Genomic DNA, 19,658 nt, shown 5'->3' with positions numbered 1-19,658 from the left:
TTCAAGGCTTGGATCATACCCTCCTAGTCCCACCCAAAGCCCCTCACACAGGGGCAAGCAATGTAGCAGGTTAATCCAAACCATCATCTTCCCAGAACTCTCCAGAGACCATAGTCCTGCTTTTCATTATTTCTAAAAGATTAGTTTCATACGGATCTCCCATGTGAGTCCTATCACATCGGTGACCACAGCATATCTCGTCCGTGGCATTATCTCCTTGAACGCAATACTCTGAGGAGAGTAGTGTTTGAATACTGTGCTATCTTAGTGGCATGATCTGACTTATTTATTTAAATAACATTAAACGATATTGACATGCATGTGTTTCTAGACTGGGATATGACCGTGCTTAGAAGAGAAACCTGCAATACTTGTATCCTCTCTGTAGACTCAGGTGTGTGCTGCAAGCAGAGTCTTCCAGGGCCCTGTCCCTAGGGCATTCCTTGTTTACCTTCGTGTGAGTTCCCTGGGGACACAAGGCTTCTATTTCATCTCAGGGTAGACATCCACTCCTGTGCTTGTTCCACAGCAATGTCTTTGAATAATCTGTCAGCTACTTAACACTCATCAAATTTGTTTTGTGTGTGTGTGTGTGTGTGTGTGTGTGTAGAAACAACCTGTAAGATCTCTTACTCTTTATCCCAGAGTTCCAATAGTTGGAAATAGTGCCATTTGAAGTAAATGTATTTCTCTCCAAACAGGAATGTCCACATTGGGAAAAAAAAATGGTGGCTCCCATGACTGCCCTCTGTATGTGAAATACCCTTCCCTTCTCTTTACTAGTCTGGGTGAACTTGAGCTCACTGTCTCCCCATATTTGCTCACATTGCATCATTTTCCCTCCTTTCTCTTCTCCTCCAGGTGCTGGGGTTCCCCAGTTCCAACCCATTGCCCTCAATGGCCGAATTCAGGTCCTGAGCAACGGGTCCTTGTTGATCAAGCACGTCGTGGAGGAAGACAGCGGCTACTACCTGTGCAAGGTCAGCAACGATGTGGGCGCGGACGTCAGCAAGTCCATGTACCTCACGGTCAAAAGTAAGGAAGAAGAATGCTTTGTTTTACCTAAATAGGTCTTTCTGTGATTCAATTTGCCATTGTCTCCATACAGACTTGTTTAAAAACAAAAAAAACATTGGTTCGCTAAGGCTGAGGCTTAAGGTTTTGCTCTCCTGGGAACACAACTGAAAATGAGGGCAAAAATCCAACCAGTTGCAATAGCCTGACCGTGTGCCCTGGTGTCTGGGGCCACATGCTTCTCTCCCTTTGGTTCCCGTGGCCACGGGTACAGGCTCTGGGCAACCCATCAGGTGAGTGGGCCTCTGCCTTTAGCACCCGCATTCCTACTCTGTTGATTTTATTGCAGAAGAGCCTAATGCATGGTCTCATATGTGCTCTTTTCAGAGGTCTGAATCTATGCATTTTATTATTTGCAAACTGGCTTGGCCATAGGTTTCCTTTTAAAGATCCTTATGAAATCAAGCAGAAACCTCATTACCAAAGACACACAACTACAACAAGACGGAAACATGTAGCACCATGCCTAGGGTCCATGTCGTTGACCCATTTCATAGGAGAGGGCAACATATAATGAAATTATTTTGTACTTTGGTAACTAAAGCACCAAAGAAAGGGCATGAAATGGGCCAATTTTCACTTAGTGCTGCTTCTTAGCAAATGGCTGTGCATCTAGTTTACAGCCAATGACATGTCTTTGTCCATGTGTATAATTTTCTGTTGGATAAATTGTGATTTCTTTCAAAAAGGCTTTGATCAGCCTTTCTCTTTTTTATTTTAGTTGTATTATTGATAGGCTGGAAAGGACCTCTACCATATCACTTATTAGGGGGATTGAATTTAAAAGTGAAACTCAGTGGTGTGTGTGTGTGTGTGTGTGTGTGTGTGTGTGTGTGTGTGTGAGATAGAGAGATATTTAAGCTCGCTGCACAAAGACTGGTCTCTGTTTTATTTCACTAAGAATTTATTCTAGTTAGTCCATTATTTCCAACATAACAATGAAAATATCAAACTATTTATTTGCTATACTTTTATATCATGAAAAAATTACAGTTCTGAAATATGGTTGTTTTAAAATATGTTTTGTAGATGTCCAATACATAAATTTGACTCCTAAATTTCATACTCTGGAGGGACTGATTTGCAAAAGTCTGAAGACAAATTGTCAGATCATTTAAGTCCAGAATTGAAATGGTAATTAAAAAATAATAAATTGATGAAATATTAAGGAAACACAAGAGCTGAGGACCAATGTGAACCAATATTGATCCATTTTTCCCCAGTAAAAGAAATATATTTTGTAATTTGGTTATATTTAATCAAATATGTTTGATTTATAAATTTGATTATATTTTGTAACTTTGATATATTTTAAAATCATAAAAATCTTTCCATTCCACAAGTACATATTTGTGCTCTAATAGATACAAGGCCCTATAAAGGATGTAAATACATCATCTATCAGCTTTACCTCATGAATGAAAGAGCTTAGGTTTTGGAAGAGGAGATAACAAGGAAGAATGTAGAGCTTACTAATACTAATGCAAGATGGAGAATAATATAATATGTGTTATAGATGTGCCTTTCAGAAGAGGATAGAACTGTCATGTTGAGGGGATTAAGGAGAGCTTCATGGGGAAAAGTATCTTTACAAGTGAGTGAAATTTTAAAATGCAGAAGCTGGTTTTCCCCATATTTCCTCTCTCCACGCCTTTGGTGCTGGTAGTGGAGCATGGCAGAGGACCACAAAGATGTCTCTCTGCCCTTAGTGAACTTTCTTTCTCGTAGGATGATCAGGAATGGGTGTGTACAGCTCCTGTCTAGTAGAATGCACTAGAAAAAAGTGCAGAACATGAAGGCGCACAGACAAGGGTGTGATTTACGTTTGTGTATAGGATCAGAGACTGCAGAATGAAAACACATGGCATTTAAGTTCAGTCTTAGGGGCGCCTGGGTGGCTCAGTTGGTTAAGCGACTGCCTTCGGCTCAGGTCATGGTCCTGGAGTCCCGGGATCGAGTCCCGCATCGGGCTCCCTGCTCAGCGGGGAGTCTGCTTCTCCCTCTGACCCTCCTCCCTCTCATGCTCTCTGTCTCTCGTTCTCTCTCTCTCAAATAAATAAATAAAATCTTTAAAAAAAAAAAAAAAAAGTTCAGTCTTAGAGGATGCAGTGGATTTCAACAGGTACAGGCTCTGAGGGTACATACAGGCGCATAAGGGAGCGGGAACTGAGAGGAGGTAGAAGAAATTAAAGTTCCCAAGACAGGACACCTGGGTGGCACAGTTGGTGAAGCATCCAACTCTTGGTCTCAGCTCAGGTCTCGGTCTCAGGGTCATGAGTTCAAGCCCCGTGTTGGGCTCCACACTGGGCATGGAGCCTACTTAAAATACATACATTCATATGTACATAAAAACGAAACTCCCAAGGCTGTTTACCTATTGGAACTCTGTCTGGATGTTGTACCTCATACATGGAGGGGGTTAGACAGGAAAATGTTTAAAGTGAGCACTTATCGAAGGGAAATTGTTCTTAGAGTCGGCCAATTTCAGATTCTCTCAAACCATACCATCTATTAGCAGAGAGGTGCATTTATGTAACAGTTAATTTTACCAGTTTTTAGTAACCCTTGGTGCTTTTGTAAATTAGTTCAGCTTCAAGTGCCTGGTATTTTTAACCCTTTAAAATCACAATATTTGGGGCACCTGAGTGGCTCAATCGTTAAGCATCTGCCTTCGGCTCAGGTCATGATCCCAGGGTCCTGGGATCGAGCCCCGCATCGGGCTCCCTGCTCAGCGGGAAGCCTGCTTCTCCCTCTCTCACTCCCCCTGCTTGTGTTCCCTCTCTCACTATGTCTCTCTCTGTCAAATAAATAAATAAAAAATCTTTAAAAAAATAAAAAAATAAAATCACAATATTTAAATTCTGAAAAGTTAAAAAAATGATTTAAGAAAGAGATATAGAGGGGCGCCTGGGTGGCTCAGTTGTTAAGCGTCTGCCTTCGGCTCAGGTCATGGTCCCAGGGTCCTGGGATTGAGCCCCGCATCGGGCTCCCCGCTCAGCGGGGAGTCTCCTTCTCCCTCTCCCACTCCCCCTGCTTGTGTTCCCTCTCTGGCTGTCTTTCTCTCTAGCAAATAAATAAAATCTTAAAAAAAAAAAAAAAAAGAAAGAGATATAGAAGCACAAAGACAGGAGATGTACAGTAAATAGGTCTGTTTCTCAAATGATACCATGAAAACAACAAACAGGGATGAGTAGGCTTTTTGTGTGTGTATTTGTCTGAGCAGGCTACTAAGTGGATTAAAACGGATGCATGAAGGCAGCACACATAGCAATGGGAGGCATGCTTCTTGGTGTACAGCTGGTTTACTAAGAAAACAGGGAGGATGTTGGACCACAGCCGGCTGATTTTATGTCCCTATGAGTGGGAACAGGATTATACCTGGCAGCAAGGCAGGTTCTGGACCCTTCTTATCTGACATTAACCAGGCTTTCATCGGGTGCATTCTTTAATATTTTATTGTTACTTCTATAGATGGGAGAAGGGATGTGCTAAAATGCAGACATGCATCCCCATGCACATGTGCATTTACAGTGTGCGCACACCAAACCCAGATGCCTTCCAGATAGAAGCAAGAAGAGAACCATCATCCCATTATCTTTTCTTTTAATATCTTTTTTTTTTTTGAGAGAGAGAGAGAGAGCATGAGTGAGGGGAGGGGCAGAGGGAGAGGGAGAGAAAGAGAATCTTAAGAAGACTCCCAGCTGAGTGTGGAGCCTGATGCAGGACTAGATCTCACGACCCTGAGATCATGACCTGAGCTGAAATCAAGAGTCAGATGCTCAACTGACTGAGCCACCCAGGCATCCCTTATTTTAGTCTCTTAATATGGCCCTAAAAATGGCATGCGCCCATACTCATGTACACACACACACACACACACACACACACACACACACACTGCATTCCCTACAAACACAGAAAAATCATCCCAAATGAACTAAAACTACCCATTCAAACTGTAGCAGGACAGGAATGACAGCCTAACAGGGACACCACTATCCAACCCCTGGGAAAACCATTGCCTGAGATCCTAAAGAAGGGACAAAGTTTCCTTCCCCCTTTCCCCAAACAGTTGACTATAATCTTTCAGACACTAAAGAATTTCTCAGTATTGTTGGAATTTATTACACAAGACTGGTAACAAGTCTACTTAGGGGTGGTAATCACTATTTAGACTACCTTCAAGCAGTAGCTCCTAAATGAAAACCCTGTTGGGGAAAAACAGGGAGCCCTACATTCTGGGTCAAAATTATTAAAGTCCTTAAAGCCTGTGTGAGGTGGACATGGAAGGGTGAAGCAGTGTAATCAAGAGGGAGCCCAGGATCAGGTGAAGAGGCAGGCCCCTGGGGTTGCACCCCAAAGCAGTCTGGTTCTTCTTCTGAGTCTCCACTTCTCATTGGTGACCTTGGACAAATTGCTTTACTTCTCTGAGCCTGTAAAATAGGAAGAATCACATCTTCCTCAGGGGAGGAAAATTAAATGAGATAACATCTCTGAAGATACAGCGTAACACAGAAAGCACTCTGCCTGTGTATTCTAGCACATGCAAATAGTAGGTGATCCTGTTGTTTGGAGAGAAAGAGAAAATATAGATGCCGATGGTGTTGTGCACTGGGACGTTTCCAAAAATCACTCTGAAGAAGAAAATTAAAATGTTGTAAGGTAGGAAGAAGGTCAGGAACATGGCAGGGATGTCCACTATCACCACTGTTATTCAACATAGTATTAGAAGTCCTAGCCACAGCAATCAGACAACAAAAAGAAATAAAAGGCATCCGAATCGGCAAAGAAGAAGTCAAACTCTCACTCTTTGCAGATGATATGATACTTTATGTGGAAAACCCAAAAGACTCCACCCCAAAACTGCTAGAACTCATACAGGAATTCAGTAAAGTGGCAGAATATAAAATCAAAAAACATCAGATGTTATTAAGGACTTTGGCAGAAAAGACAGAGGGATCAGGCTCTCCTTTCTATTTGACCTTGGGTGACAACGCCGCAGCCCTCGCCCCAGGCCCACCGGGGGCTGTAGAGCCTCTTCCCTCCATTCCCAGACCATGTGAGATCTGGGGCATCTCGTCTTTGTGGTAAGAAAAGAGCTGCTCCAAACCACTGAGTCCCTCATGTTTCTCCCAGGTGCCAAAATTGCACCCTCCACTACAGCTTCTACCTCTAGGCCTGCATGCTCCCAGGAGCACTGATTTCCGTATGGATCTGAGGCCCTGATGTGTAAGCAGCTCCTCTTCTGTCTCCACATGCAGTATAAAAAGAGCATCCCTTATCAAACAGGAGCAGGAGCTTCCCTGGAGAGCTGGTTACTCTCAGAATCCAGTGAATGCCCCTGCCTCCCAGAGCCAACCCGCAGGCTCCAGTGGGGCTTTGGTCCCCAGGCCTCCCTCTGTCAGGCTCATCCCAGGCAGGTCCCTGGGTGTTGGTCCCACCTCTCTTTGCTGCCAGGATTCAGGCACACGGGCCTCGCACTGCGTGTGCACCCAGCAGCTCAAGTCAGCTCTGGTCAGTCTCCAGGAGCTTGGCCATTTCTGGACAGACCTTGGTGATGTGGTGGGACCTCAGGCCACTCAGTTCTGCCATTGCAGATGGAGATGTTGGAGATGGCATTCATTAATTTAGGCTCTGAGAATCCATATCTACCCCTCAATATTTCATTCAGCCTCCATAACTTCCTGCCTTCACACTCTGTCCCTGAGACCCACAGATCTTTACCCTACACCTAGTTATCTACATAAAAATCTCCTCTAGTCCTGGTGATTGCTCTGTGAGATGCCTAGAGGGAGGGAGTACGGCCCCAAGCTGCCCCTCCGTGAAGTTGTGATGGCCTTAATCAGTCCCACAGAATGCTTTCTGGTCTCCTCACGGTCACTCTGACAGGACGCGCTTTCCTCTAAGAACAAGATGAAGGCTTGTTTTGTCTGTTTTGTGCTTAACAGAGGAAGGGGAAGGAGAGTTTGAATATGTAGCATTACTAATTTACAATTTTTTTTGTTTCCTAAACTGACAAGATAGCTGAATGAGTCTTAGTCCAATGCTGTTTTCCCCAATATTTTAATTCAGGAGCTTCTACATCAAGCTTTGACTCACGGGCTCCTGTAGGCTATGGGGGATCCCATGATATCATGCGCAAGAATATATGCTTTTTTCTGAGAGGAAACACTGTGGCCTTCCTGATATCCTCAGAGGGATCCATACTGCAAAGAAGGTCAAGAACTACGGTTCTGGAAAATCGCACCCTGGATGGCCTTGTGTGTTCTCCTTGCAGCCCCTCTCTGAGCACTGGACCGGAAGCAACCAGGCTCATGACGAGAGATTATAAGGGGCTAAGGAGGAGTTAGCAACCACGAGTCAGGCAGCAGACTGGGTTCCACTGAAACATAGGTTTTGATATCGCACTACCTTCGCTTCATGACCACACTTACTGTGGCCTTACGCCATACGTGATGTAAGTGAATCAGAGTGATGTTAACTCTGGTTGCCAGTCAGGCTCCAGACTCACACTGCCCGGGCTCCACCCCTTCCCAGCTGCGTTACCTGGGGCAAGCGACTCACCCTCTCATCAAGCCTCCATAGACCAGAGACAGCAAAAATACCTCCCCCGTGGGGTCACTGTAAGGCTGACATGAGCCTTCACTGAAGCACTCGGCAAAATTCCTGATGTCCGGTTGATGAAGAACGATGGTGGCCACTGTTGTGGTTGATGCTAGTGCTGTTGTTACAGTTATCATCCTCATTTCTGAATTCCAGTCTATGACTTCCCCCCCAAACAAGATAAATTAGTGCTGTGATAGGATATGAGCTGTCCCTGATTCAAAAACACCCAGTTGACACATTTTCATGACTTTGGCGGTCACCGGCCCCCACTCCAATTTATCCCACACGTATGCCCACACTCGTATCCCTTGCCCTTCCCCCTCTGAAGTCAAACATATCTGCAGTTTCCATGGGAGTGTCTGGGTGCAGAACCAGAAGTTGGGAAGAAGCATAGGAAAGTAAGAATGGAAACGGAGGTGGGTGGGCAACTGTCAGCCAGTAGAAGACCCTCGATGGCTATGATGCTGATGGCGGATGGTGGCTCCTTCCAGGTAGAGCATCTTATATTCCACCTAACATTTGCATTTCACTTCTTAAATGAGCCTGATATTCTGCCAGCTGAAGATTCTTTGGGGTTAATAAGGAATTTGTAAGATGGGAAGATGAATTGAGCAGCTGTAATTTGTTGCCAACTCCAGTTTCAATCTCCCTCATCTCGTCTCTCAGTGCTAAGTGTTGCATTGTATGCCCCCAAAATTCATATATTGAAATCCTGTCCCCCAGTGTCTTAGAATGTGACCTTATTAGGAAACAGGGTCCTTGCGGATGAAATTAGTTTAGATGAGATTTTACTGGAGTAAAGTGGCCTTTATAAAAAGGGGAAATTTGGACACAGACACAGAGGGAACATGATCGTGTGAAGACAGGCAGAGACAGGAGTGCTGCCACAGGTGAAGGAAAGCTGGAAGAGTCAAGGAAGGTTACTCCCTCAGAGTCTTCAGAGAGAGAACAACCCTACCAACACCTTGATTTCAGACGTTGGGCCTCCCAATCTCTGACAGAATAAATTTCTGTCGTTTTAAGCCACCCAGTTAGTGGTGCTTTGTTAGGGCAGGCCTAGAACACTAATGCACTTGGCGATAACAGAGATCTTTTGGGGAGTCTTGTGTTTGAGGGGAGCTCATGCTCACCACACCTGCTGCAGCAGGTAAATCCTACTCTGTCAAAACCAGTGGATGTGAACTCTAGCCCGAAGAACCCGGGAGCAGTCTATTCCCTTTGAAGGTAATGGGTTTCGGGATGGGCATGAGAGCCAGTTTTGGCCAACGAAAGGTAAGAAGAGATCTTCCAGAAAAGATGTCCTTATTCTTAAGAGGTGACTCTGCAAGAGATGCTCATTTCTTTTCATTCTTAACCCTATCGGAGGTGGCACCTTGATCCGGGGCAACCATTTTGGCATCATCCTGAGGATAAAACCAGTACCTAGAGGAAGGTAGAGTCAAGCAAACTGGAAAAGCGGACTTTTACCGCTAAGGTACTGTATCTGGAATCCCCACCTCCGAATTCATAGTTGAATGAGAAGACCGATTACTTGGTTGCCTTTCGTCTAAACAGTGTGGGTCAGGGTTTTGTTATTTGCAGCTGGAGACATCCCAGCGAAATAGGTAAGAGACAGTATCATCAGCAATTCATGGGAATTAATTCGGCCTGAAATGAACACCTCTGAGGGACTGAGGAGCATTCTTGGGTTGAGGGACTTTTATAGGGATTTATAAATCATGATGCTTTAGGTTGGGGTAGGACATGTCTGGGGGAGGAATGGCGTTTGAGGGTCAATGACAACATGCAGGCCTGGGGAACACCTGGTGCCCCAGAGCTGGGAGGCCAGTGCCAGGTGGAGAGAAAATGACAAATACAAACAGCATTTTTAAAAATGTTTCTTGGGACGGTTGTTACTCCTCTGAGGAAAAGAGAGTGTATTTTTCTCTTTTACTTGCTTCTTCTTCCTCCTCCTTCTGTTTGGAGGCTCCCTTCTACCCAGCAGCTGAAAAGTTATTTTTGCCTCTTGGGGGTAATCTCAGCTATTTCAGGGTTTCTCGGTTGATTTAAGGTCCTTCCTCCTCCACGGCCTTCTATGGGTGTTGGCATCAGTGTTCTGAGTCTTCAGTTAGCTGTCACCCTCCACACTGATACCCACTGAGATCCTTGCATCCCCATCTGGTCCCTGGCCATGGGGTCACTGCCTAGCTGCCCCCTTTGGTCCTCTGGCTGTCCCTTGTCATATCTGTCTACTCGTCCAGTCAGCAGTACCCACTGAGCTCCCGCTAGCATCCAGGACTGTTCTAGACACTGAGTATTGAGTGAACATGACAGAACTAGTTTACTGTCCTGGAGCATACATTTCCATGGAGAGAACGACAGGCACATAGATATATAATATAATGCTCGGCAGAGAACAGAATGAAGGGAGGAAATAAGGTGTGCCTATGCTTGGAGAGAACATTCCAGGCAAATGGAATAGCAAGTGCAAAGGCTCGAGGTAGAACTGGTTACGCTTGAGGGACCCAAGGAGGGCATGGGCTTGGAGTGCAGGGCATAAAATGAGGCCAGGAAAGCTAGGCAGGGGCTAGATCCATAGTCAGACTTTGAACTTTATTTCAGTGATGATGAGACACCAATGGAGGATTTTGAGCAGAAGAAAAGTATTATAACAACGATAGCTGCAGTTTATTATAAACATGAGTATTGTCTGATTCTGACACACTCAAAACTCTCTATTATGTCTGACTTAATGGGAGGCACGCAGGGAGGCAGGAGAGCCAGCCAGCAGAGTGGGTGGCGGGCTTGTGGCAGTCCTAGGAGACTGGGGTGGGGGGGATTGCGTCTGCCCTTGGGGCTCTGGGATTTGCTTAGATTCTGTTCGAGGCCTGTGGTTAGAAAGACTGCCTGTTAGAAACCCAGAAGGAGGGCGCCTGGGTGGCTCAGATGGTTAAGCGTCTGCCTTCAGCTCAGGTCATGATCCCAGAGTCCTGGGATCGAGTCCCGCATCGGGCTCTCTGCTCCTTGGGAGCCTGCTTCTCCCTCTGCCTCTCTCTCTCTCTCTGTCTCTCATGAATAAATAAATAAAATCTTAAAAAAAAAAAAAACCCAGAAGGATCCCTCCAGCCCCCACGCTGAGCTGGTGGAGTCCAGGGCTCCTTGATGGGACCCCTCCTATGCTCCAACTCCACCTCCACCTCCACCCATTTCCCCCCCAGTGTGCTAATCTCTGCAGTCCTTTCAGGAATGTCATTTTGTTTTCGGCTTACTATGCTCTCCTGGCTTCCACTTGGGCTTTCCTAGCATAATAGCCTTCACTCAACAGTTTGAGAACCATGTTGGCATTCTGTTGTTACCGAGTGCCATATTCTAGAGCTGGGGAAATAACCACAGGATGGATTGGAAGACTCATTAGGTCTACTGTAAACAGGACCTAAGCCAATATGCATTGCCCCCTGACCTATAGAAGCCCCTGATTGGAGGATAGTGTTTGGTTCTCTAAGAATTAGGGTCAATTCAGGGTTACCACCCCTATGCTTGATGGGTTCTTTTTCTCTGGCCACTTTTAAGATTTTCTTTCTCTTGGGATTTCACAGAGTTTGACTGTGATGTACCTATATCTTGTTTCCTTTGTATTTATGTCGATTTGGATTGAGGAGTTGCTTGGATCTTTAAACCTTAAAAGGTTTCAACCATTATTTCTTCACATGATTTTTTGTTGTTTTATTCTCTCTTGGCTGCCCTTCTAGGATGCACATGTTATTCTACTTGGTATTGGCCCAGGACTAAGGTTTCTGATACTTAGATCATTTTTCTTCAGTCTTTTCCCTCTGTCATTACATTGCTTATTTTTTAAAAAAAGATTTATTTGTTTATTTGGGGGAGTGGAGGAGGGGCAGAGGGAGAGAGAGAATCTTAGACCCCGTGCTGAGCCTAATGCAGGACTCAGTCTCACGACCCTGATATCATGACCTGAGCTGAAACCAAAAGTTTCGTGCTTAACTGACTGTACCACCCCTGAAGGTCCCATTTGGGACCCAGACATATTTTATTATTTTTTCCCCACAGAATTTTGAAGTCCATATGCTATTTTATTTATATATATATATTTTGTCTTCCCCTATTACTTGTATAGTCAAAGCCATTGCTTAGGTTTTTCATTCATTTAACAAACATTTGCTGAGTTCCTGCCATGTGCCAGGGAGCAGTCAAGGGTCCGAGCTGGATTCCCAAACATCTGCACTCCCACCTCCTCTCTGTGGATGCCCTGCAGCCATAGCCAGGCAACCACACTGGTAGTGGAACATGTTGGGTTTATTCTTGACATAAGGGAGAACGCACACCATGGGGTGCCAGTGGGTGTCTCCATAAGAAGGTGCCGGAAAGGATATATTATATGGCTGGGTCTGTGTCTGGTGATTTGGGCGAAGGTTCAGGGAAGCAGAGCTTGTTCTAGATTGGATGCTATCGGGAATGGGGGCAGTTCCTTGATCAGGCTTTTTAATGAATCTTTTCCATAAGGGAGGGAGGGATGGGGCCAGGCCAAAGCGTAGCAAAGATGCGCAGCCACTCATATTAGTCAGAATAGTGGATGTTTAGTCGTGTTGTGGTTTATTTGGACAACATTCATGCTATTGCCTGTGTTCAGACATGATGGAGTGGGTGTGTTTTATCTTGATCCATCTCAGCCACAGAGTTGTCTGGTCTGATGTCAGTATTTTGTGAACTTGTTTACTTTCAACAAGAGAACACCAAGGTCCACCTGGGAGTTCCCAGCCAGCCCCTGGACGTCAGGGGCTACTTCTCTCTTGCTCATTTCTCTTAATCACTGCTATCACTTCATTGGTTTGAATGCAATTCATCTCAAAAAGGACGCAGAAGATAATGGATAGTTTTGTTTAGGCACACGTAAAGAAAAGCAGCTACAGATAAATGTCCTCAAGGCCACAGGCCAGTTTTTTTTGCAAGCTCAGCTGCAGCAAGCTCGGGAATCATCTGATCTGCCATGGACCTTGTGAACAGGTGCATGGAAATAAGCTTGCAGAAAGGTGATGCTTAGAGATTTCCCCCTGATAATTTATTCTATGTAGAATATGGCGTCTGGGCTGTGATGCTCACTTTTCTCTTGGGGACTCCAGGTTTGACCCTCTGCAGGGACAATCTGAACTATTCGTGTTAGGACACATCCAAAGGCAACAGCCCCAGAGAAGAGCTTGCTGATGAATGTTTGTGATGCAGTGGTGGGTCATGGCGGGATGCCCCTGGTCAGCAGGGCAGTGAACAGCCGTCTGCTCTTTGCAGATCCAGCTGTAGCCGCAGCAGAAACAAGGAGCCAGGTTGCAGGGGGTCTTCGAATATACTGTTTCCCCACCTATTCATTTAAATCCCCACACACTTTGCCAATTGATTCTAGCACCTCAAGCTAGGTATTCACATGTGTGTACCTGCCCACTTAGCTGCTGACTTTAAGGCCCATTACGGAGGAGGACAGCCCATATACACACAGGCCAAAAAGAACCTCCTCATCAGAAGAGGTCACCTGGTTTTTAGCTCATTCTGGGCCCCAGAGCATGACTGTAATTGTCAGCGTTGTATATTATACACCAAAGGACCGTACATGATTTTATACACATGGCAGATGCATTGGTTGAGAATGGCTGTCTTCATACTCTTGTTCTCCCTAAAGAGAACTATAAGATAAATGGTATTCATCTGATTCTAATTGGAATCAATTAGATTGATTGGTTGATTGATTGATTGATTGATTGAAATGGAAGGGCCAGAGGCACCACTTCCTGCTGGCGTGACCTGATTCTCATCGCTGGGTGTTACTCTGGGATCTGGTCTGTACTGGGAAGTCCGCATCTTGCTTCCTGCTTATTACTTAGCTTCTGTGTTTGCCCAGCATGGAGTCTTTACTGAATAGGGAAGAAGTTGTGTGCATTCCAGGAAGAAGGCACAGCCAGTGCAAAGGCCCTGAGGCAGGAGAAAACGTGGTGTATCCCTTCAGTGATGCTGCTGGGAGAAAGAGCAGAGTTCAAGGAAGAGGGGACAAAGTCCTTACAGAGCAGCAAGGATGTGGCCCTGCAGTCTGGGTTAGTGGCACAGCTTCTTCTGTTTTTTTCTCCTAGTGGGTGCATCTGTATGTGTCAGCTTCTCCTTTAAAAAAATGAAAGTACACAACATATGTTGGTTGATTTGCTTTTTTTAGTTGGTAACATATCCTAGGTGTCTTTCTAGATAAATACACATAGCTCCTGCTTATTCTTTCTAATGGTGCATCATGTTTCACTGTGTGGATTGGCTTATCTCTTAATGGACATTCAGTGTGGAAACAATTTCCTGGGTCCTGTGAGAATAACCTACTCCGGGCCCTGGGTCATAGGCTCTCACCACTGCTTACAGCGCGAAGTCTGCAGGACAGAGGGAGCAGGAGAGCTGAGGCCAGGCCATGGAAGACCCTAACAGGGGAGTTTCAGAATATACGTTTTTAGGTTTTCGTCCCTTCTGCACATTTTGTATACTGTTGAGTGCTACTAGAGAACAGTATTTTCCCCCAGAGATGCAGCACAAATGCCCTGTCTTCTGTGGCTCGTTTATAGATTTGATACAGAACAAGCCCTTGTTGGGAAATGGAAACAGAGTCAAGTCGGAAAGTTCCTCATGTCCTGAGTCTGTAGCCATTCATTCTGGTTGGGAGAGAGGAGAGAAAGGCACGTTTAGATAAAGCCTACTAATCAATCAGCACCAAGAGGAGGGCGCATCCCTCTGTGAAGAGAACAAGGAGAACAGGGCATTCTCTGACCTTAAATTGCATTAGTACACAATTCCCTGTCATCACACTGTGCTTCCAGTTACACCTTGCCTTGGCCATGTCGGGGACGTGCATGATCATTAAGAAAATGAATGCTTCCTGACTTGTCCCCCGGATTATTTCCCGACACCTCCTGCCTTTCTCATGTGCCATTGGAAGCTCATTCTTGCAGCTGTAAAAGCTGGTGTAATAATTACTTCACAGGGCGTCGGTGTTCGTGTGTTAGTGTTACCTAAGTGAGTCCCTTCTTCTCATGCAGTCCTGTCCCCCCAGGAGAGGCAGGGGCTGGGCAGTGATTTTGGCGTGTGTGTGTGTGTGTGCGCACCTGCGCGTGCATACAGCAAATATATACACATACATATACATCTATACATACATACACACAGCTATTGCCTTTGTTTTCTTCCCTCTCTTATCCCCTCGTCATATGACCTAAGATATATTGAGTTAACATCATAGTGTGTCATTTACAGGATAACAAAGAGAAGAGTGAACATCCCCCAGGGTCTTTGCATCCCCTTTGAGGGGAGGGATTAGTGTTTGGGGTCCTATACAGGGTAGTTGCATCATGTTAGGCTAAAGTATGACCTTGCTATCACCTGTGGGTGCCACTGACAAGGGGTAGACTTTGATGATTAATGTTACATGTCAGTTTGGCTGGGCCATGGTGCCCCATTGTGTGGTCAAACACCAGTCGAGATGTGGCTGTGAAGGTATTTCTCAGATGTGATTGACATTGAAATCCAGTCCTTGAGTAAAGTAGATTTCCCTCCATAGTTTGAGTAGACCTCACCCAATCTGTTGAAAACCTTTAGAGGAAAAGACTGAGTTTTCTGCAGGAAGAAGGGATTCTGCCTCCAGGCTGCCTTTAGACTTGAGCTACAACATTGACTCTCCCTTGGACCTCCAGCCTGCCCTGTAGATTCTGGACTTCCAGTCCCCACGATTGCATGAGCCTGTTCTTAACATAAATCTATCTATCCACGTATCTATCCCATTGGTTCTATTTCTCTGGAGGACCCTGACTGATACAGACTTTGGAGCAGGTGGTCTGGCTGCTCAGGAAAGATCATATTTCCACACACATGCCTTTTAGCGCTACAACCTAAACATCTCCCTCCACAAAATCATACATTTTAACGTGCCATGGAAATTCCACATTGTTTACTAAGAGTTGGAACTGAGAATGTTCTCTCTATAAATACTCAGGGTCTGCTGCCTTTTAATTTGGGAATACCCAGGTTTAAAAGCTCAAGTCAGAAATATCTATTGGATGCCTACTGTCTTTGTTCTCGCCAGCTGCCATGAAAATTATCAAAAACTTAGCAACTCAAAAGAAAAAAATACCTATTGATTATCTCAGGGTTTGCAGGTTTAGAAATCTGGTGGGCTCAGCTATTGCTCTGTAAAGCTCTGCTTTACATCTCACAGAGCCAAAATGAAGGTGTCGGGGTGCACTGCTTCCTGGAGGCTCTGGGGCAGAAGCTGCTTTGCTGCTCATTCAGGCTCTTGGCAGACTTCCACTCCATGTGGCTGTGGAACTCATGTCCTTGTTTCCATGTTGGCTGTCACTTGGGGTTGCCCTTAGCCCCTAGAAGCCTCTTTCTGTTCCTTGCATAGAATCACTTGTGTCTCAGAACTGGCAAGGGTAGTTTGAGTCCTTCTAACACTTCAAAACTCTCTGACTCTCTTACCTCATTCCTCCTGCCTCTTCTACAGCCGCATCTAAATAACTGACTCTTCCGGGGCGCCTGGGTGGCTCAGATGGTTAAGCCTCTGCCTTCGGCCCAGGTCATGATCCCGGGGTCCTGGGATCAAGCCCCGCATCGGGCTCCCTGCTCCGCGGGAAGCCTGCTTCTCCCCCTCCTTCCTGCTCGAGCTCTCTCTCACTATCTCTGTCTCTCTCAAATAAATAAATAAAATATTAAAAATAAATAAATAAATAAATAACTGACTCTTCCTCTTTCCTCTCCCACTTTTAAGGACCAGGGCCCCAGGGCCCATGTGATTACATTGGAACCACCTGGATAATTCAGAATAATCTCTCTGTTTTAAGGTCAGCTGATTAGCAACCTTAATTACACTTCAGAGTATCTTTGGCCATGAAATGTAACATACATGCTCCAGAGATTAGGGTGTGGACATCTTTGGGGCACCAGTATTCTGCCTCTTGCACCTGCTGTGAGCTAGGACTTTGAATGCCCCCACCCTCAGGGCCCTGACAGACCCACAGAGAAAAGAACCATGTGCTAATGACAGATGTGTCATAACACCATTGCAGACCAAAGCAGCGAGGTTCAGAGTGGCCGCTGGCTTCATAAATCACACAGCAGAAATGGAGCAGAAGCCTGGTTATTGTCACCTGACCCATAATGCCCAGCACACCGCATTGTACGCAGTAGGTGCTCAGTGGTTGAATGAATGGGTGGATAGAAAGGAATATGGGCCAAAAAACTAAATCTATTGGAATCATCTGCTTAACGTGATTTAACATCTATTATCGACATGTCCATTCCTTAATCATATGTTGAAAACGCCCTCTATACTCCATTCTGGGCAGGGCCCTACAGATGTGATGGTGAATAAACCAGGGAGCCCTCCCCCTCATGCGGGTTACAGCTTGGCACTGATAATACAACCAGATGAATACACGTGTCGTTAAAAGCAAGGATAGTGGCGTGAGGGAAATGCACTAAATGGGCTAAGGACACTCCATACATGGCATGTGCTTCATAAACGAGGAGACTCTGAGAAAACTGGCTTTTAAATGGAAAGTGAAAAAACAAAGGGTGTGTGTCATAGGGTGGCTTCCAGGGGAAACAGAAGCTGAGGTGGGGATTTGGGGGCAGGAAGCTAGTGGAGGAGTGCTTGGGATCAGCACTGATTAGCAGCCATCTAGGAGGGAGGGCAGGAAGGAGCAAGAGCAGAGGGAGAAGTTGGGGTGTGGGTGTAAGCAGGGTCTCAGCTGGTGCCACACAGTGCTCTGAAGCTGAGCTGGTGGTCCTCCAGAGTTGTCTTGAGCTGGGGCTGGAGGCCTGGGATTTACACCTGGATCAAGGATCAACTTGATCCTTGTGTTAAGTTGCAGTGTGCCTCAAATCCCTTGGAAGTAGGTACGATGTATGCCCCCAGTCATTAGAAAACTTTGTGATTATAATAATCAAATGCATTTAATATTGCTGGCTGTACATATTATAGTCATGAGCACACTGAAAAGTCTGGTCTTGATGTGGGGGGGGGGGGGACATGGGGGAAGTAGAGTGAACCAGTCATTTTCTCCCATCACGGTCTTCAACTGGGTTCTGTTGAAGCTCCTGTGACAACTTCTTGGACAGGTACCAGAGCTTTCTACTGATTCCTTTGTGCAGTAATGGCCAGTCAGGCTTAACCTATGACATTCTACCCTCCCCCTGGCTGGAGGGTCTGGTCTTTTGTTCCGGGGGTTATAGGAGGAGATAGCGAGGGACAAAGGAGCCTTTATTATCTTAGCTATGGTGATTTCTCTAATACCTGATGACCATCAATGCCTGTAGCCTACATTCCAACACCTTTCTCTGACACCAGCTGGGTGTCCTACAATTCAATTCAATTCAATTCAATTCAATTCAATTCAATTCAATTCAATTCAATTCAATTCTAATGCTAACTACCCACAGTTAGCATCTAATCCCAGAAAATAAAGGACTCCGTCCCTCAGGACAGTTCTAACTTCAGATACCAGCACTAAGTGGAGTTCCCAGGCCATCTCCTTCTGCGTGGCCAGCCATGAATTAGGGGTTTCCCATGACCGACTCACTCAGTTTTGAGAGTTCTTTGGAATGACTCACAGAACTCATGAAAGCACTATGCTTAAAAATTAATGTTTTATTAGAAAGGATAGGAATGAACAGTCAGGTGAATGGGTACATAGGCAAAATTGGGAGTAGTCCTGAGTGCAGGAGTCTCTGTCCCTGTAGAGTTGAGGTGTATTGCCAACCCAGGATACTGATACGTCCAAAACCAGGAAGTTGTCCAAGCCTTGCTGTGCAGGGTTATTATAGAAGTTTCATTGCTGAGGCATGATTGATTATATCATGATGGATCTCAGTCTCCAGTCCCCTCCCTTCTGTTGAGGTCAGGGGGTGGGACTGAAAGTTCCAACCCTCTAATCAAATGCTCTGTCCTTGTGGCATGGCCAGACCCTACTTCAAGCTACCTGAGAGCCCACCAGGGGTCACCTCATTAGCATAAACTCAGGTATGGCAGAAAGGGGCAGAAAGTAGCAACTGGGGAGTATGAATTTCATTCTCCCACTGGTTCGGCACTCCCAGCCTCTATGAGTTTCTCTAGTAGCCTCCTTTGCTTGGATTTGGGTGGGGGGCAAGTGACACAAGCTCGTAACTTGGGACAATTTCCTCTTCCTTCTCTATATCCCCCAATTTTGTTTTCTGCATTAGGAAGGAATGGGGCCCAGCGTAATGGTTGTAAGTAGCAAAGCTTAGTAAGTCCTTAGTGGGAATCTGGTCTTGGTATTCTTTTGAAAATTGAAGGACAGGACACCTTGATCCTCAACCTTGAGTCATAGAAATGAAATCTGAGATAATAGCAAAAGTCCTTCTCAGCACCCACTGGTATGTTCTTGGCCACCTAGCTGGCCCTTTTAAGTAAAAATATTTTTTTCCAATTATAATAATTGCACATATTCCCAGATCTTTTTAAAATGGAGTGATAAGTGAAAGAAAAATCTTCCCTGATCCCAGCATTCAAATCGGGTGTTTTAAAGGAGACCCCATAGAAGTATTTCTCTTTGTCCTGCCCAAGATCTGAAAAATGTGAAAGAAACAAGTAGTCAAACATCTCATCTGTTGCTGATAAAACTGATGAGATGGGGCTGTTTATATCTATGGGCAAATGACCTTCCTAACTCTAGCCCAGAGTTCAACAAACTCACCCAGGCAGTCCTAAGCATGAGTAGACTCCTGATAGCTTTTGTGCTTTACCAAAGCATAGACCCGTCATGCATACCTTAACTGCATGGAGGTGTATATTCATTTCTGTGGCTTTGTAACAAATTACCCCAGACTCAGCAACTTGAAACAGTGCACATTTATCATCTCCCAGTGTCCATGGTCAGGAAGCCAATCACAGCTAACCTGAGCCTTCTTCAGTGTCTGTCAAGGCTGCAATGAATGTGTGAGACACAGCT

At 45.3% G+C, this 19,658-nt stretch overlaps 1 protein-coding gene across 3 annotated transcripts in view; it reads left to right on the top strand.

Moving 5' to 3' along the window:
- The window catches only part of DSCAM (DS cell adhesion molecule), a 791,005-nt gene that overhangs the window by 566,248 nt on the left and 205,099 nt on the right, over nucleotides 1–19,658 (top strand). For all 3 annotated transcript variants that reach the window (XM_032392604.1, XM_032392602.1, XM_032392603.1), the window contains one exon: nucleotides 862–1,035. In XM_032392604.1, the coding sequence (XP_032248495.1) occupies nucleotides 862–1,035 (174 nt within the window). The remainder of the gene's footprint in view (nucleotides 1–861; nucleotides 1,036–19,658) is intronic.

Source organism: Phoca vitulina, unplaced genomic scaffold (assembly GCF_004348235.1).
Source record: "Phoca vitulina isolate PV1807 unplaced genomic scaffold, GSC_HSeal_1.0 scaffold68, whole genome shotgun sequence".
NCBI classification, from domain to species: Eukaryota; Metazoa; Chordata; class Mammalia; order Carnivora; family Phocidae; genus Phoca; species Phoca vitulina.
The sequence above is the reverse complement of the archived record's forward strand: the minus strand, read 5'-3'. Positions and strand labels throughout refer to the sequence as shown.